The sequence below is a fragment of the Oryx dammah genome, unplaced genomic scaffold (assembly GCF_014754425.2).
Source record: "Oryx dammah isolate SB20612 unplaced genomic scaffold, SCBI_Odam_1.1 HiC_scaffold_20, whole genome shotgun sequence".
Classification (NCBI taxonomy): domain Eukaryota; kingdom Metazoa; phylum Chordata; class Mammalia; order Artiodactyla; family Bovidae; genus Oryx; species Oryx dammah.
The window spans coordinates 15,223,911-15,246,520 of record NW_024070204.1 but is presented as its reverse complement, the minus strand read 5'-3'; the positions used below and the strand labels follow the sequence as shown (position 1 = coordinate 15,246,520).

Below are 22,610 nucleotides of genomic sequence, written 5' to 3'. Positions count from 1 at the left end.
CAGAAGAAGCTCCCAAGTTTCTGGACCAACATTGACCTTGTTACATTGTGATTTTCTGTTGACAAGATTACTTGCTCTGAATAGATATTGAATGAGTGATTAAATGGCAGCCATGAACAAGGATCATGGCACGGCGCTCATTTTCCAGGAATGAAAATGGAGACGTGGGGTGTTCTGGTTGCATTGTTCACATAACGGGTCAGTTCCTCGTGCAGAAGCAAGTCAGGGGAATTATTTTTATGCTATTCCTCTAAGTTTTCCACGTGGGCAGGGTTCCAATACAAAGGAAAGAGCCAGAGCTATGACAGAAAAGATACCAGAATGATAGTAAGGGAGGAATTTATTTACTGATGTACGTCAAAAGGAAGGAACTCATCAGATCCAGGAGGGAAGCTGTGCCTTTGCAAAGGTGGGAGAGAGTCTAATGCATTGATAGGATATTATTACCCACTAAATTCAAGTCAGCTCCTTGATTCCAAAATGATATGTTTTCTGGGCATTTGGAGTCAAATCCCTGCAAGTCAGTTATCCTACAAACTGCAGAGATGTTTGGGGAACCCTTGAAACTAATATGTCATTAGGAACACTTGAAACTAATGATGTCATTTCTTGTCGCAAAAAAAAAAAAAAAGAATTTTTTGAAGATTTCCTGTGAGAAAAGAAAGAAAAAAGCATATATCAGCTGAACTTTCTCTTCAAAGCTATATCTTATCTACTCCTGTTTACTATATAAATCAAACATGAAAGAGTAAATAGTTTTTAACTGTGAAAATGTGATTCTTAACATTTAGAAGCACTTCTTAACTTAGACAAATACATGTAATTCATTTGAAATCAGATGTTTAAAAAGTAAGTAGAATTTTTCGATATGAAGCAATGCTTCTTAAGAAATGAGTCAAGTTGCCCTAATTATTTCCTTATCAGATTTTTTAAGTAATTAAAACACATTTCCCTCTCATTTTCAGTTGAGTGTTACTGAAAAAGTTTCATAGTGGAAATGAAATTGCTACAATAGAATGATTTATTGCCTCTCCTCCAACTTTTCTGTTGATTGAAAGTTCTAAAAATAATTGTGAGTTTTTCAGATCCCAAATTAATGTGTTAGGAACATGAATACATGATGAAATTCTCTGAGAGGAGCTCTTATATTTCAGGGGTTCTCAGGAAATAACAGTCTCACTGATTGCATATTACAGTGTCATTTTCAGATGGAGGATACGAAAGACCAGTGAGAGAACTAGCAAAATGTTTTGTTTTTTTTTTTTCTTCATAGCAGCTACTCCACACAGCTTGCAGAATCTTAGTTTCCCACCCAGGGATCAAACCCAGGCCCCCTGCAGTAGAAACTCAGAGTCCTAATCACTGAACAGCTAGGGAATTCCTATTTTTAAAATGAATTACAAACCAAGATAGCATGATTTGCCAAATGACTTATGGCTAAATAATTAGCAAAATAAGTTATTAATTTAAGTATATGTAATTTCCAGAGATTGCTCCTTAGAAGAAAACCTATGACAAACCTAGACGACATATTAAAAAGCAGAGAAATCACTTTGCTGACACAGGACTATATAATCAAAGCTATGGATTTTTCAGTAGCCATGTGTGGATATGAGAGTTGGACCATAGAGAAGGCTGAGTGTGGAAGAATCGGAGCTTTCGAATTGTGGTGTTGGAGAAGACTCTTGAGAGTTCCTTGGACCACAAGGAGATCAAGGGAATCAATCCTAAAAGAAACAAACCCTGAATATTTATTGGAAGGACTGATGCTAAAGTTCCAGTCTTTTAGCTACCTGATACAGAGAGCCAACTCATTGAAAAAGACCCTGATGCTGGGAAAGATTGAGGGCAAGAGAAGGGGATGACAGAGGATGAGATGGTTGGATGGCATCAGTAGGCATGAGTTTGAGCAAAACTCCAGGAGTGAAGTGAAGGACAGGGAAGCCTGGCATGCTGCAGTTCATGGGGTCGTTCATACACGACTTAGTGACTGAACAACACCACCAACAATCTCCAGAGGGAAGGTTTTTAAATAACATAGGAAAATATATGCAGACCAAAGAAAGAGAATGAGAACAAGCTATGTAAGAAAAACAGGAATGTGTGATTTGTCCTGAAACATCGCTTGTGGGTATCTTGGTGCTTGAGATGATCACTGCTGGATTCCCACCACCATCCCCAAGCTGCAGGTGTTTTGTGACGTATGAAAACCGTTCATGTGCAGGTGGATACGGGTGGCTTTGTTCTTTCACGTGTATGCTTCTTATGATAAGCTTGTGGGCGTTCTCTCATGGCCCCATTCTTCTCAAGGAGAACTGCCTGAACTCGGACGTGGTGGAGCAGATATACAAGCGGAACCCCATCCTGAGGCACACCCACCACCCGCTGCACTCGCCACTCCTGCCCCTGCCCTATGGAGACATCAACCTCAACTGTGAGTCCCAGATTTCACCCGGACCCAGGACACGGTGCTGCGGTTCCCTGTGAACTCTTGAGCTCCATCAGATACACATTGATTGCTTATAGGGCATGAGGATTGTTGTATTAAAGAACATGCCAGTTCTCCCCAGGAACTCACGGTACCCTTCGTATACTAGAACTGGGGTTCCCAACCGCCAGGATCCAATGCCTGGTGATCGGAGGTGGCTGATGTAATAATAATAGAAATAAAGTACACAATACGTGTAATGCACATGAATCATCCCCAAACTATTCCCACCCACCTCACCTGGTCCATGGAAAAGTTGTCCTCCACAAATTCGGTCCCTGGTGCGAGAACGATTGGGGAATGCTGTGATAAGCAGGCCCTAAACAGGTGTCTTACCTGTCAAATGTGGAGCTTGTTTGGCATAGACCAGCTTCTCAGTAAGCATTTTGCACAGTAAAATAATTCAGTTATGTGTTTAAATAGTTTAAACTACTGAAAATGGTTTAGCCTGCCTCAGTTTGGCTGATTGGTGGGTCCCGGGCACGTGGTGGGCACTGCATCCTGAAATAGCTCTAGTCCCCAGTCCTGCCTCTTGTCCGCTGCTCAGTGGGTACCTTCTCCGAACCTCACGTGGTGGGCACTGCTCAGAGAGTACCATCTCTGAACCCCTCGTGTGACTTGTGTTTGTTTTGCTCCTCCTAGTGCTCAAAGACAAGGGCTACACGACGCTTCAGGACGAAGCCATCAAGATATTCAACTCACTCCAGCAGCTGGAGTCCATGTCCGACCCTATTCCCATCATCCAGGGCATCCTCCAGACGGGGCATGACCTCCGGCCTCTGCGAGACGAGCTGTACTGCCAGCTCATTAAGCAGACCAACAAGGTGCCCCACCCGGGCAGCGTGGGCAACCTCTGCAGCTGGCAGATCCTCACCTGCCTGAGCTGCACCTTCCTGCCCAGCCGCGGGATCCTCAAGTACCTCAAGTTCCACCTGAGAAGGTACGAAGCGGCTCCCCCCATGTTGAGGGGTGCAGTGGCCCATGGCTCCAAAAACTCAGACCCAGAACAGAAGATGCCTGGTGTGGGCCAGCCTCCTAGGTCACCTGAGCAGCTTACCGGGGGCAGACGACCTTCGTGTCTCTAAACCACACGGGGCTGGTCCAGGGATCAGGTCACTTTGGGGATTGTGTCCTGATGTGTAGGACGTTGGATAAATTAAATGCCACCACTCTATATGAGGGCTTTCCTGGTGGCTCAGCAGTAAAGTATCCATCTGCAATGCAGGAGACGGGTTCGATCCCTGGGTTGGGAAGATCCCCTGGAGGAGGGCATGGCAACCCACTGCAGTATTCTTGCCTGGAGAATCCCATGGACAGAGGAGCCTGGCGGGCTATATAGTTCACGGGGTTGCAGAGAGTCGGACGTGAATGAAGCAACTTAGCACATGCAAACTCTATCTATATAAACAGGAAAAAAACAAAAAAAACCTTAGATATTCGTTTCAAATCAAGCAGGTGGAAACTGTCTGATTCAGAAGCAGATTACTGTGAAAAAGGGATTTTCACAGGACAGTATGAGGCACGTGGCTTTTTCAAACATAATAGCCCTGCAGAGGTCAGCTGGTAGCAAAAGTTGCTCCTAGTCATACTTGGGGTCTTTGGTCTCTGGATTTTCTGTCTTTCTTCCTTCCTTTCTCTCCCTTTCTGCTGCTTCCGTCTTTAAACGGCACAGGATGAACTACAGAAGTGGCTGGCATTGGCTCTGCTCACCACTGGGACCCCACTGGCCACATTGGTCTGCAGAACCTTGAAGCTGCCCAACTGTCCCTAGCCAGCCATGCTCAGTCTGGCAACTAACAGTCGGTGTTTGTCTCCTAGGATACGGGAACAGTTTCCAGGAACTGAGATGGAAAAATACGCCCTCTTCATTTACGAATCTCTTAAGAAAACCAAATGCAGAGAGTTCGTGCCTTCGCGAGATGAGATAGAAGCTCTGATCCATCGGCAAGAGATGACGTCCACAGTCTACTGCCATGGTGGGGGTTCCTGCAAGATCACCATCAACTCCCACACCACGGCTGGGGAGGTAAGCGGGAGGCCCAAGTGCCTACGCGCTTCCTCAGATCAGGGAAATTGTGCGCAGTTAGGCTGGCGCACTGCAGCTGCTCAGTAAACGAGGAAGTGCCCGTAATCCTGCTAATCTGAGAAGCAGTGGCGTGTCTAGTAGAGATTATGGACCTGACTCAGCCGCCATACAAGGGTATATCTGATCGTCTCTGCAGTAAAATATTTCTGTTTACCACACAAATAATCTGGAACATGGGGTCTTCCCAGGTGGCTCAGTGGTAAAGAATCCACCTGCCAGTGCAGGGCCCCCAGTAGACATGGGTTTAATCCCTGGATCGGAAAGATCCCCTGGAGGAAACCAAGGCACCACTCCAGTATTCTTGCCTGGAGAACCCCATGGACAGAGGAGCCTGGTGGGTTACAGTCCATGGGCTCACAAAGAGTCAGACATGACTGACTGACGAAACAACAACAATCCATAACACTAGGAGAGGGGAACACAGTTTCTTTCTGTCTCTTTTCAATGTAAACTTAGTATTAATATTGTAAAACTAATGGGCTAAAAGGAATAGTACAATAAAACCCAGGCAAGCTGGTGTGGCAGAAATATCAACGGAAATCACTGTTAGACAAAAGGGCTTTATTTTTGTTTTTGTTTTTTACAATTTTATCTATTTATTTTGGCTGAGCTGGGTCTTTGTTGCGGTGTGTGAGCTTCTCATGTCTTGGCACACAGGCTTAGTTGCCCCGTGGCATGTGGATCTTAGTTCCCCAACCAGGGATCAAACCCACGTCACCTGCATTGGAAGGTGGATTCATAACTACTAGACCACCAAGGAAGTCCCCAAAAGGACTTTAGTTTCATGCACTTGGCTAGTTTGCAAGAAACAGCCCAGTATCTGCCCCTACCAGGAGGCAGAATAGCCTGTGTTCTTTTTGGCAAGGAAGACAGAGAACTGATTTCAAGAGAACCAGGGGGAACGGCACCTTTGATGGCACCTTTGAAATTCCACACACAATGGTGTCGGAAAGCTGCTTGGACCCTCGTGTGTGCCGGCAGCGCCCTCTGGCTTCTGATAAAGGCATGTTCTAGAACCACAGCTGAGGACCCCGTGTGTTCCAGGTGGTGGAAAAGCTGATCCGAGGCCTGGCCATGGAGGACAGCAGAAACATGTTCGCACTCTTTGAGTACAATGGACACGTCGATAAAGCCATCGAGAGCAGGACCATCGTAGCAGATGTGTTGGCCAAGTTTGAAAAGTAAGCTCCTTCTCCCTGAAGTGCCAGCAGATTAGAGGAAAGAAGTTAAGAGAAAGAGGGTTTGAACTTCTATTCCATTTTCAGCTTCAGCGCGTTTGAATCCGCCTCATTTTACCTGTGTTTAAGCATATTTAATTTCTCATCTCTCTCTGCTGCCTGTTTCCCTATAGAGCCACTGTCTCAAATAGGATCCACTCATCCTTGTTCCTCCGCCCCATTCTTTCTCTCAGTCCCCTGTTCCCATTAGCTCAGAATTTTCTGATTTTCTCAGATCTTCACTTGTCGTTAGCTGCAAAGCTGGGCGAGTAGACAGAAGCCAGCTTATAAACTCTTCAGACTCCATTCAGTATCTCTTGGACCTACAATATTCACAGGCCCCAAGTAATACAGAAGATATTCCTACTTTAGAAAGATGCTAGTGCCAATAACAAGACTCCAGCCAGGCTGGGCCCTCGCCCTCCCCAACTGCATAAGGGGCAGAAGCAGCTTTAAGTTAGAAATGTGGCAGGGAACCACGAGGTTTAGAGCAACTCCAAGCTTCAAGTCTCTGAGAAGTGACATCTTCTCTTCTGGGTGGGCCTCGTCTAAGTGCTTTGTTGGAAATAAGCCAAAATGGAAAAAAAAAAAAGAGAGAGAGAGATTTCTACTTTATGTAAACACTGCTTCCCTAATATTCGTGTCAGTTTTTGTTTGGGTTTTTTTGTTTTTTGCTCTGCTGTGTGCTTGCAGAATCTTAGTAGACCAGGGATCAAACTTGGGCAGTGGAAGGGCAGAGTCCTAATTACTGGACTGTCAGGGAATTTCTCAAGTCAGTTGTTATAAATATTTGAGAGCTGGCAAAGGGAATGAAGGAATAGGCTTTGTTTCTTTTCTTCCTCTGAATGCAGCAGAATGCTTAGCTGGAACTAACCAGAATGGTCACTCACACTCGTTAGCTCAATTTAACTGAAGGCTGCCTGTTTGTTGTCTTTAAAACTAGGATGAAAGCATGTTTTTCGCCTCTGGATAAGTTAGCAGGGAACTCTGAGAAGCTTCAGTCTGGCTCTGTTTTCTCTCCCACCACTCCACCTCCACACTCTGCTCTGAGCCCAGACAGGGTATCTGAATCCTGATATAGAATACATCCCATGCGCTGATGGCCTTGTGGGTCACCCTTGGCCCATATCCGGTTTTACTTCCTGCATCTCTCTCCGCTTCTGTCTGTAGGCTGGCTGCCACTTCAGAGGCGGGAGAGCAGCCCTGGAAATTCTACTTCAAACTTTACTGCTTCTTAGACACAGACAACGTGCCAAAAGACAGCGTGGAATTCGCCTTTATGTTTGAACAGGTAAATGGAGTTCTTAGGCTCCTTTGCAGACACGCAGGGGTGAACCCATTCGTACCGTACCCTTCTCAAGTTAACTGCTAGTCCTTAGAAACCAGGCGTGGCAGTAGAATTCTCAGTGTAACCAGGGAGGGATGCTCTTTTATTCACTGGTAGAAGGAAACTTGCATACGTATTATGTGAACTCCTATACCAGGAACTGTCCTAGTTGGGGATAGAGAGAAGTGAGAGGGAGAGGAAATAATAAGTACATGTTTGCAGTGGTACCCATTGCCAGGGAGAAATTTAAAGCTGTGAAGGGGCGTTAGGGTACCCTTTTATGGAAGATGGCATTTGAGAGAAATCCTGATGGTTTGAGGGAGCAAGCCAGGTGGGCTTCGGGTCACACGGCAGTGTCTGGCCCTGTAAAGCCATCCACCGCCTCTTCGCAGGCCCATGAAGCCGTCATCCATGGCCACTACCCGGCCCCCGAGGAGAACCTGCAGGTGCTGGCTGCCCTGCGGCTCCAGTACCTGCAGGGGGATTACACACTGCACGCCCCGGTGCCGCCCCTCGAGGAGGTCTACTCGCTGCAGAGGCTCAAGGCCCGCATCAGCCAGTCCACCAAGAGCTTCACGCCGGGGGAGCGGCTGGAGAAGAGGCGCACAAGCTTCCTGGAGGGGACCCTGCGGCGGAGCTTCCGGACCGGCTCGGCGATACGGCAGAAGGCAGAGGAGGAGCAGATGGTGGATATGTGGGTCAAGGAGGAGGTGTGCTCCGCGCGGGCTAGCATCCTGGACAAGTGGAAGAAATTTCAGGGCATGAGCCAGGAACAGGCTATGGCCAAGTACATGGCCTTGATCAAGGAGTGGCCTGGGTACGGGTCGACGCTCTTCGACGTGGAGGTGAGAGCGGGCTGCTGCTTCCTGGGCCAGGCTGCACACCTGAGTCAGTGTGACCTCAGTCAAGGTCACGGGGAAGGAGGACTGGGTGGAACCTGTGGCTCTCTCACCCTCTGAGGTTGCGTGCATGCTAAGTTGCTTTGGTCGTATCAGACTCCTTGCGACCCTGTGGACTATAGCCCACTGGGCTCCTCTGTCCATGGATTCTCCAGGGGTAAATACTGGAATGAGTTGCCATGCCCTCCTCTAGGGCATCTTCCTCACCCAGGGATCAAACCCGTGTCTCTTATGTCTCCTGCTTTGGCATGTGGGTTCTTTACCACTAGCGCAACCTGGGAAACCCAGCCCTCGTAGGTTAGAGCTCCCCAGTTTTACCCTTAACATCACCCCCCACCCACCCAAAGTATTCTTCCTCCTTTTTGGTAAATGCTTTTGTAATGTTAGAAGCAAGTGGAAAATTAAGATATTATCTATTCTTAAACAACTGACTCTTTCTTATTCAAGCTGTACACCCAATGAAAAAGTGCTGGTAAAAATCTGCATTAAAGTTTTTTAAAATATCTTAGCACTATGTCCATAAAATTAGAAAATTTGGATATACTTGGCTTTTAATTTTTTTTTCCCATGGCTATTTGTAGGGAAAAATTTCTTTTACACAATTGGAATTTGGCTAAGTTTCCATCAACCCAGTACTGATTCATATCCTTTTTCTTTTTTTAAGTAGACCATTTATTGAAAGAAAATTTTATTAATGATCAAGATCAAGCCTTGACAAACTGCAGCCTGAGGGCCAAATGCTGCCTGCCTTTTTTTTTTTTTTTTTTTGTAAAGTTTTATTGGAATACAGCAGTGCTCTTTCTTTTATGTATTTTTCTCTGGCTGCTTTCAGGTTGAAATGGCAGAGTTGAATAGCTGTGACCGATACCACAAAACCTAAAATATTTACTATCTGTTCCTTAACAAATAAGTTTGCCAACTCTTGGTCTAGATGAGCATCTATTTTTCTTATGATCAGAGTCATTCAGCATGTTATTTGTTGACTTTTAAAGAAGGCTTTATAAGACCTTAAATATTGATCTCTGTTCCATGAGTTTTCACTGGATGCCATCTTTGGGTGGGTGGGTTGATTGGTTGAGTCAGTTACATTTGTTTTTAAGTATAAGTCAGATGCTTTGTACAGGTACCTCATCTCCTGTGTCACCGATGCATATCCCTCTTGAGTCCCATTGCCTGGTGTTGTCATCCCTATATCCCAGCTCCTATATCTCTCCACTTACGTGTGCAAAAAAGTCTGTTGGTAAACCAATGAAATCAAGCACCATACACACAAAAGGTCACTGCTGCTACTTGTCAAGAGATGTGTTTTTCAGGAGGAGCTGAAACTGCTCAGCACATATTTGGAGAATTTCCCTCTATGATCCTAGATTTTGTATTTGAAGAACAACCATCCAAAACAGGATTGAGGCAGAACTAGAGATAGACAGGAATCCCTAGGTGGCATTAGTGGTAAAGAACCCACCTGCCAGTGCAGGAGATATAAGAGATGCCAGTTCCATCCCTGGGTAGGAAAGATCTCCTGGAGGAGGGCATGGCAACCCACTCTAGTATTCTTGCCTGGACAATCCCATGGACAGAGGAACCTAGTAGGCTACAGTCTGTAGGGCACAAAGCATCAGACACAGCTGAAGTCACTTAGCATGCAGCGATAGACAGGCTACTTGATTTGATGGGAAATTACTGTCAAGTTTCTTGCCTGTGGCCACCTTCTAATAGCTAATTCACATGGCCAAGACGGTGGTGATATTGAGAGGTGGAGAGTCCAAGCAAGATGCTGAATTTACCAGTTGGTGTTCTCCAAATGCGTGGGGTTGATGAGTTGGTCAGAAATCAATCAAGACAGCCAGAGAGCTACCATTTCTCATGTCTTGTATTTCAGTTGCCCTCTGCATAAGACACATTGAAAGTGTTCTGTACTCTGCAGAGGGCTGGGCTCAGAGCCCATCTTGTGGTTTCTGTGTCCTGTTTCTGACTTTGCTGATCTGATCTTGCCCCGATTCTTGCCTGCCCCCCAGTGCAAGGAAGGTGGCTTTCCCCAGGAGCTCTGGCTGGGCGTCAGTGCCGACGCGGTCTCTGTCTACAAGCGCGGGGAGGGGAGGCCATTGGAAGTCTTCCAGTACGAACACATCCTCTCCTTCGGTGCCCCCCTGGCCAACACCTACAAGATCGTCGTCGATGAGAGGGAGCTGCTCTTTGAAACTAGTGAGGTAGGAGGCAAATCTTTCGTCCGTGGCCTTGATGAACTAGCAAGACAACATCCCATTGCCTGATGCCTTTGACCAAATAGCTTTGTTTGCATATTTCGCTCTAAGACATAGGAAAATACAGTATGGTGGTCCCTCCCCTGCTGCAGGTTTCTCACAGGCCAAAATCTGACAGTCCCACGTTTCTTCTGTATACCTTTGTAATGGAGAAATTTAGTTTCCAGCTGTCAGGGGGTTTTACCCTTGCAGGGAAAGAAGGGAAAGGGAAGTGACATAGAAATGAAGAAATCTGGTTTCCAGCTGTCAGGGGGACTCTTACCCTTGCAGTAAGAGAAAGGGAAGTGACATAGAGGTCCAAAAATATATATATATATACATATATATATGTGTGTGTATATATATATGTGTATATATACATTTTGGCAATAAAGCCTTGTGAAAATTGTTAGACAAGGTGGCAAGCCATGAGACTGGGGCCAGGCAGTGTCCAAGAAGCAGGAGGGAGTGAGTGGCAGACCGTCCTGGGAAGAGCTAATTCTCACAACACAAAAAAAATCACAAAAACACCTCTGTATATAGGCCGCCCCACTCCAAAGCATAAAATGTCGTAGTAATCATGATGAGAATGCAGGAAGCCTGTTGAGGTCTCCATGCAGGGAGCTGTTAACAAGCAAAGGTGAGAAATGGGTGTGAATCCCATGCCTCCCATTTGGCTACTGGTGTAAAGTGAGGGCGAGGAGCTGGGCGGTGATGACTGGACCACGGATGTGGTGCAGGAGGTGTGCAGTGGGATGGAAGGAGGTGGAGGCTTTCCTGGGAGGGTCCCTGGTGCCCGGCTGCTGGGTGTGGTCAACTCCAGTAGAGAGCAGAGAACCGCTGTGAAATCTTTGTGAATAGTGTGTCAGGACAGCGCTTTCACAGGGATGTCCGGTGGCGTTAGAAGGGAGAGAGAGATCAGGGAGACAGAAGCCAGTTAGGCTGTCTCCGCAGGGACCCAGGCCAGCCATCAAGAGGAATGGGCCAGAAAGGGGTGGCAGTGAACACACCATGAAAGAGCTACTGTGCATGCAGAGTTGGCAAAGAGTAGAACGTGCATGGGTGGCTCTGGGTGGGGTGGGAGGTGGTGTTCCCCATTTCTACCCCCACGGCCCCCCCCCAGCCCTCAGTTCTGTTTCTCCAGCTGTATCACGAGGTGCTGACCGGCAGGGTGGGATCCAGTCTTTAAAAGCTGTGATTGTGGCTTCTGTCGTGTTGCCCTTATTTTCAGTGGGGACAGTCATCCCAGCCCTGATCATACCAAGACCCTTAATGTGATTAGGTGGGGGCTTTATTTTATCTGCAAAATGCGACAGTTTTACATCAGCCAACCACCAGGTGGTGCAGGGGGGAAGGCCACGAGTCCCTTCTCCCCACCACAAGCAAAAGGGCAAAAGCGGTTGAACTTTTGGCCGAATCCACGGCTTGCACAGTGGATTCACACGGGCAGGCTGCTGGCTTTTGCAGGCGGGATGGACCCCTGCTTGCCCGCGCTGGGCGGAGGATGTCTGATTGTTAGCCTGGGCCCCCTGGCCTTGTGGACACTTGGTGACCGTGGTCCGACTCTACTCCCCTGGCAGGTTGTGGACGTGGCCAAGCTCATGAAAGCCTACATCAGTATGATCGTGAAGAAGCGCTACAGCACCTCGCGCTCCGTGAGCAGCCAGGGCAGCTCCAGGTGAAGGCAGCCTGAGTCCACGCGAACTCAAAACCTGCACGCGCCACCCTGCTCCTCGGCCCCCACAGGCTCCTGCGTCTGCTGTCTGAGTTGCGGCCACCCCAGACTTTCCAGAAGCCCCTCGTCGGAGGGAGATGTCTTGGGGAACCTTTCGCCCTGTCCATTCCAGCGATCGGTGTATTCGGCTGTACCACCAGTTTCCAAAGCTTTACTTCTCTTAGATGACACATGCCTTAAAAAGAGAGGAAACGAAACCCACGCTGCCACCAAAGCAGCCAGAAGTGCCTTAATTCCGTGGAGCCGACACGGACCCCCCGTAAACTGTGCTACTGAAGGGAGATAGATGCTCACCCCTGCTTTTTGGGAAGGCTTGCTGAGCTTGGGGTGGGGGAGGGGCGTCGATCCATCAATTCTGCACTAACCTGATTTCCCCTGGGAGGGAAGGTGAGGGAGTGGGGAGGGGGATGGAGAGAGAGCGTGAGGGGATGGTCTGTTTTAGGTGGAGAGCTGCTGGCAGCCTTCCTCACAGACGCCTATTAACTTTTTCTCTTTTGTTTCATCTTTAACGTGCATGCGCTTGCCTGTGCACGCATGTGTTCATCAACACACACATCACTTTCATCATTGTTCCGCGAGCCTTGAAAGCGAAGGGAAAGAGGATGTGCAATGAATGGTGTAGCATCTGTATATTTTAATCGTTCAGAGTCAAGAGTCCTCAACTGTTACTTTGCAAGGTGGTTTTTATTAACAACCCAGAATTCTGGATTTTTCCTGTCTTTGCTGTATTTCAAAAGCCACATTTTTGACTCCAGTTTTGTTTTACGTGTAGCAAAGTCTGCAATCTGTGTCTGCTGTATTATAAACAGATATGCAGCCTGCAAATAACTGTATTTATAAACCACTCTTAAACAGCTGGCTCCAAGGCTGTTTTTAGAACTGTATGAAGTCACTTTGGAGTCTTCAGTTTCTAAGAGATTTAAGTTAAAAAATGTTTTCTGGAAGGTTAGCTTTAATCACTCTGTGGGTAGATTGTGACTTAACCCTGTTTGAATATGAGGGAAAGCTGTCACCTTCCTTGAAAGCAACTTGAGCAAATCTTTAAAGGACCCTGACGTTCAATGCTGAGGCTTTAATAAAATACACACCTATTTTATCCCAAGTTTATAATGGTGGCCTGAACAAGGCCCCTGTAAATAAATCAGCATTTATGACTAGATAAAAGATAATCTGGTCTTGGACTTCTATTTTTATACAGAAAACTTGTAAAGACTTAGGCCAACTAAGTCTACCCAACAAGAGAAGAAACTTGCCTTATCCCTATGGATAGCCACGCGGAATCATTGTTTCTTGGCTCAAGAAAGTCTGACAATAAAAGATACTAGCTAATGTTCAGTGTCTTTTCTTTATGGGGTGGCTCTCAATACCACATGGGCTTTGCTTGTGTTTTTGTTGGGTTTTCATTTTAATGCTTAAGGCTTCAAAGGGCCAAAGCTGTGTGTTTCATGCACTTGATCATCAGGACTATATGTCAACCACGTAGTCATTTCAGCAGCTTTTTTAGACACAGCATCACCCCAAGAAAGCGGAGAAGGTAAAACACCAGGTTCAGTGAAATCACAGAAATCTGAGGACTTGAATTGTGGATGTTGGACTGTCTCCTGTAGCTGAGCCCCAAGACACCCGATGGCAGAGCCTCTGTCCTGCTACCTGCTGCAGCCCCGCTCACCTGCTTGTGAGCAGAATACATAGGGAACTTGTTTAGCGACCAATGTCCTCCAAAGAACCACACAGGCTCCTCAATCAGACATGGCACGTGACGTCACTGGTCCCCCCGGGGTCTTTCTCATCACCTGTGTGTCCTGGAGCCGCCGCCTCCCGGGAGCGATCAGGAGGTGATCCGAAGGCAAGTGCCCGCCCCCCCGCCCCCGGCCAGCACTTGGCCTGGAGGTGGCCAAAGGTGAGCTAAGACTCCGGTATTTTGTTGTTATCATTGTTTTCATTTCAAGCCCCAAGAGCAGCCGGCAGAAGTGCCTTTTCCCCTGCTGACCACTCAGGACCTCCTCTATAACGTCTCATACCCCAGAAGGATGCCCCACGCCCCCAGTCACATATGAGGAAGTGGACAGAGACAGGCAAAGTGACGTGGCTAAGGCATTGCAGCAGCGCCAAACTTGGACCCAGGTCTCTACACAGAAGCTTTTACCCATCAATAGCTTCAACTTAACATTTTATCAGCCCTGGGATTTCTTTGGAAGGAATGATGCTAAAGCTGAAACTTCAGTACTTTGGCCACCTCATGCGAAGAGTTGACTCACTGGAAAAGACTGATGCTGGGAGGGATTGGGGGCAGGAGGAAAAGGGGACAACAGAGGATGAGATGGCTGTATGGCATCACTGACTCGATGGACGTGAGTTTGAGTGAACTCCGGGAGTTGGTGATGGACAAGGAGGCCTGGCGTGCTGCGATTCATGGGGTTGCAAAGAGTCGGACACAACTGAGCAACTGAACTGAACAGATTCAGGGGAATAGAACGTACAGAAAGGCCTCTACACCCTTCACCTGGGTGTCCCCAGGAGTAACATCTCACACAATTGCAGAAAAGATGACAGCTAAGAAACTGAGTTTCCTCCATCTGCAGTTTATTCTGATTTCACCAGGTTGACATGCACTCATTGTGTGTGAGACTAATAGGTTGTGCATGTGACCTGTGGTGTAATGTGGAGTCTCTGCTTATTACAGAGAAAGACATCAACTTGGACAACCTAATTTTTTCATTTGTTCTAATTTTTAATTCTTTTAGAAGATAATACACATGGGTGGGGTTTTTCTTATTCAAACATTGAGAGTAAAATGACATTTTCACCCAGCTGTGATCCCCTGGTATACCCAATTTAATTCCCCAGAAACAATTATTTTTACCATTTTTTAGAATGTCCAGAAATATTCCAAGCATATACTCAAATATTCCCAACCCCTTCCATTTTAAGAAATACACAAAAGCATAAACTCTCTTGCAACTTCCTTTTCTCCCAGGATATTTTAGATATGATTGCACATGGTATCTCTAGAGTTGCCTAGTCCTTTTTGTGTCCTAGACAGCTTTGGAGAGGGAATAAAAAGCCCACTTGATTTATCTCTAAAAATAGTTCAGAAATGTAAGAAAGCAAACATTTGTGAGACTTTTTACTAAGCACCTTAAGTTGGGTCACATACACTTACAGTAAAATTCTGTGTTTAATCTGTCTCATCCATTGGAATCTTATATATTCTAGAAATACATGTGTCCTCTGGGTATACAAATACGTGCTTCAAAGAACATAAAAATTCTCATCCACTAAACCTTATCATCTATTAATAATAGTGAACAAAACAATATATAAAACTGAAGACCTGGGTTTGATCCCTGGATCAGCAAGATTCCCTGGAGAAAGGAATGACAACCCACTCCAGTGTTCTTGCCTGGAGAATCCCATGGACAGAGGAGCCTGGCGGGCTGCGGCCCATGGAGTCGTACAGGGTCAGACATGACTGAGTGACTTTCACTCACTCACCCAAATTTAACCAGCACCTTTATGCCTATTTTGAACAATTGATCAGAGAAACATCGTGATATTTGGGAAAGCATTGGATCTGGATTCTAAGTTTGGCATTACCATTTTCAAGTCTGTAATTTTGATCTTTTAGGTCAGAGGTCAGGAAACTACAGCCCAGAGACCAACTGCTTTCTAAATAGTTACTGGAGCACATCTCTACCTGCTGATTTGTGTGGTATCTAGAAGTGTGATTACCGTTCAACAGCAGAGGTGGTGAGTTGTGACAGGAGCTCTTGCAAAGCCCAAGTATTTACACTCTGGTCCTTTGTGGAAGGAGTTTGTGGACCCCTGTTTTAAGTAATCACAGAAGTATGCCATCTCCTTTGTGACTAACTGTTGGCTCTAGTTGGGATTTTGATTCCACATGTCAGACATGGAATAGAATCCCTGGTTTTGGATCTGTTGCTTTGTCTTGTCCACCATATTGAATAACCTTCTTGATCGGCCCTCCTTGCATTTCTCAGCACAGATCTGGTTTCTACCTGATCAGTCCCTAGATTTTGATGAGAGCTTTTTCAGGACAGAAAATGTCTTCTGTCCACGTGCCCAAGAAATCCAGCATGGTGCCCTCCGGGAACGCCGCAGAAGCTTGAGTTTAGCCAGACACAGTGATCAAGTCCCAGCCCCAACTCTCCAGGAGTTGTGGAGATCAGACAAATGCAGGTGAAGATGCTCTGTGACCACACGAGGCGGCACAGCAGTGGTTGGGTGAGCTCCAGGAAGTCCAGGAAGCAGTGTTCCAGGTGCCCAAAGCACGCAGGTCCATGTGACTGGGAGCGGGTGGGGGGGGGCACCCTTGAGGGGGAGCCTCAAGAGTGGGGCAGCTTGAGTGGGTCTTGCCCTGTGGCAAAGGGGAGGAATTCCTGGGGGGAGGGCCCCTCAAGGAGCCTGAGCACAGAGCTGTAGGCATGGAGCAGGTGTCAGGACAAAGAAACCATGTCCTAGCCCCCCAGCCCCAGATGGCATCTTTCTTGGTCTCCATACTTCCATCTTTGGTACCCTTCACCCCAACCCCATATGCTATTCTCCACAGACAAGATGCCCAGAATGTCTTTATCAAACATAAATCCAAATACGCATGCATACTCAGTTGCTTCAGTTGTGTCCGGTGACCCTATGGACTGTAGCCCACCAGGTTCCTCTGTCCATGGGATTCTCCAGGCAAGAATACTGGACTGAGTTGCCCTCCTCCAGGGGATTTTCCAAACCCAGGGATCAAATCCAAGTCTCTTAGGTCTGCATTGGCAGAGTGCCACCTGGGAAGGCCAATACACGCTTGCACTGAAAACTCTCCTATAACCTAACCAAAAGATGAATCTCTACTACACACCCTGTGCTTTCTGCCCGCCTGCGTCCAGCCTTGTCTGATGTGCACACTCTGCCTCACCCACGTATCAGCCCATGTTGCTGGCTCCAACTCAGTGGAACATACCTTGGCCGGCTGGCCCTACTTTAATTTTGCCCCCCTTTTGTCAGCCCAGCTTAGAGCATTCTTCTGTCCAGCAGTGGGAAGATGACCCTGATGTTTACTGCTGAGACCTAGTGTCTGAACTCAGGACGACAAGAGCTGTAATTCTCCAGCACCCAATGTTCCAGCAGTAGTGACTTGCTGGCAGATAAATTCATCTCCAGGCTCCCCAGGGAAAACAATCCCACTTTGTAGTGTTTGCTGATTTCCAGGGTGGCAATATTCCCACTATGGCTGATTGCAAGCTCCGAGGTGACATTGCTGCACGCAGAGTTGAAATGAGATGCATAGTCAGCTCCCCAAAGCTGGTAGAAGCTGGATCCTTTACCCCCAACAGAAAAGACACATCAATAAATAATTTTTCAATAAAAAGCAGCATCTTAGAGGAAACTCTCTGAAGGAAGTAAAAAGGAAGATGCTTAGAAAGCCTGCAGCATTTTGAGTGAGGGAAAGATGTGGGGAAATTAAAGATGTTTTCAAAGTATAGAGACAGTGCCTATCTTTAGTTCACCCAGGCACTTTTATTTTCTCTTTCAGGTAATAACAGGTTCAGAGTTGATGAGCAGTTTGAGACATAAACAGGGTCTACTGTCCCAGAGGCATCCAGACGTTTGTTTGGTGGGAACCAGTTGCCAGATTAGAGGTCTCCCTATTCCCTCCTGGGAATGCCAGGAAAGAAAATGAATAATTCCTCTAACTCTGATGTCTTGGGGGAAATCATTCTCTGTACATTTACTTGACACTGAGGAAATTTAATAGTCCTCTTGATTAAAGATATGATAACCCCAAGAATAACACCAACCAGAACATAATTTAATTAATTTACTGAATATTTACTACATTCTTGCTGTTTGGATAAAAAAGCAAAACACCATCTCAGTGGGGTTTGCCAAGGAAACCCAAGAATTATCTAAATTGCTTAGAGCCTGAAAGTTGAAAGTATTAGTCACTTAGTCATGTCTGACTCTTTGTAACCGCGTGGACTGTGGCCCACCAGGCTCCTCTGTCCATGGAATTCTCCAGGCAAGAATACTGGAGTGGGTAGCCATTCTCTTCTCCAGGGGATCTTCCTGACCCAGGGATCGAACCCAAGTCTCCTGCATTGCAGGCAAATTCTTTACCATCTGAGCCAGGAGAGAAACTGAGCCTAGCTGGAGATAAAACCTATAAATACATGAAGCCAGAAGTTGATTCTAACATATGCTGACCATTGCATATTTGTTGAAACGTCCAGAAAATAAGAATTCGAGGAGGAAAGTTTTCAAAGGTGAATAATGAGCCAGAAAATGCAGGTTTGTGATGTGTGATGTGAGCTCATGCCAGCAGGAACGAGTCATTCCTTCTCACACTCCCCTTTCACTGTGTTTTTCCCTTGACCATCTCTCTCTGATGTGACCAGTGGCCTTAGTTAGCATTTGCTCAGCACATGTAATGGTTCAGGCTTGGTGTCAAGTACACAGTCGTCATCATCTCATTGTGTCCCTTCAGTGGCCGTGATGTAGTTGCTGGCAAATCTATTTTATGCTGAGGACACTGGGGTGTAGAAGGTCATTATTTATTTAACTAGCTGTAACAGCTTTGTTGTGTAACAAGTCACTCTAGAATCCAGTGGTTAATGCAACAAGGCTTTATTGAGAGCATGATTCTGTAGGGGACAGTTTCCCTGATGGTCTCACTCATGACTCTGCAAGTCACCTGCAGCCAGTCCTCTTTGTTGATCTTGCCTTGTCTTTGTCCTGTGCCTGTGAGAGACCATAAAGAAAGCTGAGCACCGAATAATTGATGCTTTTGAACTGTGGTGTGGGAGAAGACTCTTGAGAGTCGCTTGGACTGCAAGGAGCTCCAGCCAGTCCATTCTAAAGGAGGTCAGCCCTGAATGTTCATTGGAAGGACTCATATTGAAGCTGAAACTTCAATACTTTGGCCACCTGATCCGAAGGGCTGACTCATTGGAAAAGACCCTGATGCTTGGAAAGACTGAAGGCAGGAGAAGGGGATGACAGAGGATGAGATGGTTGGATGGCATCACCAGCTTGATGGACATGAGTTTGAGCAAGCTCCAGGAGTTGGTGATGGACAGGGAAACCTGGCGTGCTGCAGCCCTTGGGGTCGCAAAGAGTAGGACATGACTGAGCGGCTGAACTGAGCTGAACAGAGGCCTCAGATGGGTGGTTGCTCTATGGGGTCTCTTGTCCACTACTTAACTAGTGTTAGCTGATTCACAGGACATTTTGGCAAGACCTCAAGAAAGCTAGCAGGCAAAGTCTCTTGAGACTTAGGTTTAAAATAGTCACATGATTAATTCTGCCCCGTTCTATTGGCTAAACCAAAACCCAATGCCAGACCAGAACCAAGAGATGAGGGAACAGACTCCATGGCTTAAAGGAAGTTGCTGCCAAGTCACTCAGTCAGAGTGGGGAGAATTGTGGCCACTTTTGTAATCTGCCTTGCTGGCTGAAAAAGCATAAAACTACAACGGACAGAAAATTCAAACCTGGGTTCATGTGAAATCTTGCTCACATCACAAAGCTATATTAAAATCCAAATACTTCCTCTCTGTTTCTTCATAAGGCCACCTCCATCCTAGGGGGCATAGTTTGCAAGCATCCCACCGACAGCTTCCTCTAAATAGCTAAGCACTCTTAATGTAAACAGACACACATGCCCACATCACTCCCTCCTCCAGGTTTCTGTTCATGTTCTTCCCTTGCCTGAAATGCCCTTTCTCCCCTTGTATGTTTTCTTCATCTTTGGCAATCTGATTTAGATGTCAATTCCTCCACAAAGCTGACTGTTGCAGAGATGGCTAACCATCCACCAGGCATCTATCCATTCTCTCCTTTTACCTTTTAGTAATAAAATTCCCCTAAGCTTTAGCTTGCACCAGATACTCAGCTACAGAATACATTTCCCAGCCTCCCTTGCAGCTTAGTGTGTGTGTCTATGTGTGTGTGTGTGTGTGTGGTAGATTTAAAATATGCTGCAACTTCCTCATATTTGGACCATAAAAAGGTGAGTTCTCACTTTGTGAATAAAAGACCAGCCTTAATGACTCCAGGCTTCCCTGGTGGCTCAGCAGCAAAGAATCCGCCTGCAATACAGGGGTCACAGGAGACTCAAGTTCAATCCCTGGGTCAGGAAGATCCCCTGGAGAAGGAAATGGCAACCCACTCCTAACCTTGCCTGGGAAATCCCATGGACAGAGGAGCCTGGTGGGCTACAGTCCATGGGTCCCAAAGAGACACGACTGAGCAACTAATACCAGCTTAGTGACTCCACTTCTTATAAACGGGATGTGGTGAAAATGATCCTTCCTAGCTTACAAGCCAGGCCAGCAGCGGTGGCCTATCTTCACCTGCTCTTTCTCTTGGGAACCACACCTTAAGTGTGCTGAACTGACAGGAAATCCCCCTACCTGAAGCGGCAGTGCTGAAAAGATTATGTCAGGAGGCCATGTAGAGATAGACAAGCCCCAAGTGGACCCTCACCCACTGTTGGTCTCGTAAATCTCAACCATAATGTGTGAGGGTCTTTAGAACATCTCAGCCACTAACTTATTTTTACTTTTTTTAAAAAATGTTTTTTAAAAATTGTATTTATTTTTGGCTGCTTTGGGTCTTTCTTGTTGCGTGGGCTTTTCTCTAGTTCCGGCAGCCGTGGGCTACTCTTCGTGGCGGTGCCAAGCTTCTGGTTGTGGTGGCTTCTCCTGGTGCAGAGCACAGGCTCTAGGCCCTTGCGCTTCAGTAGTTGCAGAGCACGGGCTCCGTAGTTGTGGCTCACGGGCTTAGTTGCTTGGGAGCATGTGGGGTCTTCCTGGATCAGGGATCAAACCTGGATCTCCTGCACTGGCAGGTGGATTCCTACTGCTCCTCCACTAGGGGAGTTCCTCAGCTACTAACTTTAAATCACCCTTCATACAAAGTCCACTCCCTCCCTCTCCAGACCCATCAATGTCTTATCCAAGGCATCAAGTTCATGCTTGAGGCCTAAGACCTTGTCATCTAAATCAAGCTCCACTGTGAATGAATTGCCAACATCTGCTGGATCATTGAAAAAGCAAGAGAGTTCCGGAAAAACATCTATTTCTGCTTTATGGACTATGCCAAAGCCTTTGACTGTGTGGATCACAATAAACTGTGGAAAATTCTGAAAGAGATGGGAATACCAGACCACCTGACCTGCCTCTTGAGAAACCTGTATGCAGGTCAGGAAGCAACAGTTAGAACTGGACATGGAACAGACTGGTTCCAAATAGGAAAAGGAGTACATCAAGGCTGTATATTGTCACCCTGCTTATTTAACTTCTATGCAGAGTACATCATGAGACATGCTGGGCTGGATGAAGCACAAGCTGGAATCAAGATTGCCGGGAGAAATATCAATAACCTCAGATATGCAGATGACACCACCCTTATGGCAGAAAATGAAGAGGAACTAAAAAGCCTCTTGATGAAAGTGAAAGAGGAGAATGAAAAAACTGGCTTAAAACTCAACATTCAGAAAACTAAGATCATGGCATCTGGTCCCATCACTTTGTGGGAAATAGATGGGGAAACAGTGGAAACAGTGTCAGACTTCATTTTTGGGGGGCTCCAAAATCACTGCAGATAGTGATTGCAGGCATGAAATTAAAAGACACTTACTCCTGGGGAGGAAAGTTATGACCAACCTAGATAGCATATTGAAAAGCAGAGACATTACTTTGCCAACAAAGGTCCGTCTAGTCAAGGCTATGGTTTTTCCAGTGGTCATGTATGGATGTGAAAGTTGGACTGTGAAGAAAGCTGAGCACCAAAGAATTGATGCTTTTGAACTGTGCTATTGGAGAAGACTCTTGAGAGTCCCTTGGACTGCAAGGAGATCCAACCAGTCCATTCTAAAGGAGATCAGTCCTGAGTGTTCATTGGAAGAACTGATGCTGAAGCTGAAACTCCAATACTTTGCCAACCTGATGTGAAGAGCTGACTCATTGGAAAAGACTCTGATGCTGGGAGGGATTGGGGGCAGGAGGAGAAGGGGATGACAGAGGATGAGATGGCTGGATGGCATCACCGACTCAATGGACATGAGTTTGGGTGAACTCCAGGAGTTGATGATGGACAGGGAAGCCTGGCGTGCTGCAATTCATGGGATCGCAAAGAGTCAGACATGACTGAGCAGTTGAACTGAACTGAACTGAACTGTGAATGAGGCTCCTTGGGTGTGGTCCCCAGGTATAGCTCATTGATTAAAGTCTTATTGATTGAAAGGTCTCTGCACTAAAGAGACAAGTTTTCTATGCTCCCAATACCATAATGGGACTGGCAAAAGATAACAGCTGTGGACATTAATTTTTAAAGGAGGGAGGATAGGAGGCACATAGCCATCACTGTTGTTGTAAGTGTTCAGTTGCTCAGTTGTGTCTGACTCTGTGACCCCATGGACTGCAGCACGCCAGGCCTCCCTGTCCATCACCAACTCCCAGAGCTTATTCAAACTCATGTCCATTGAGTCGGTGATGCCATCCAGCCATCTCATCCTCTGTCGTCCCCTTCTTCTCCTGCCTTCAATCTTTCCCAGCATCAGGGTCTTTTCCAATGAGTCAGTCCTTCACATCAGGTGGTCAAATATTGG

The 22,610-nt window shown here is 46.6% G+C and overlaps 1 protein-coding gene across 1 annotated transcript in view; it reads left to right on the top strand.

Moving 5' to 3' along the window:
* Positions 1-13,321, top strand: part of MYO10 (myosin X) — a 256,528-nt gene extending 243,207 nt beyond the window's left edge. Inside the window, exons 34-41 of the mRNA XM_040262479.1 lie at positions 2,311-2,434; positions 3,131-3,428; positions 4,307-4,514; positions 5,619-5,755; positions 6,962-7,082; positions 7,511-7,963; positions 10,033-10,224; positions 11,838-13,321. Coding sequence (XP_040118413.1) covers positions 2,311-2,434; positions 3,131-3,428; positions 4,307-4,514; positions 5,619-5,755; positions 6,962-7,082; positions 7,511-7,963; positions 10,033-10,224; positions 11,838-11,939 — 1,635 coding nt within the window. The 3' untranslated portion in view covers positions 11,940-13,321. The remainder of the gene's footprint in view (positions 1-2,310; positions 2,435-3,130; positions 3,429-4,306; positions 4,515-5,618; positions 5,756-6,961; positions 7,083-7,510; positions 7,964-10,032; positions 10,225-11,837) is intronic.
* The last annotated feature ends 9,289 nt before the right edge of the window (positions 13,322-22,610 follow it).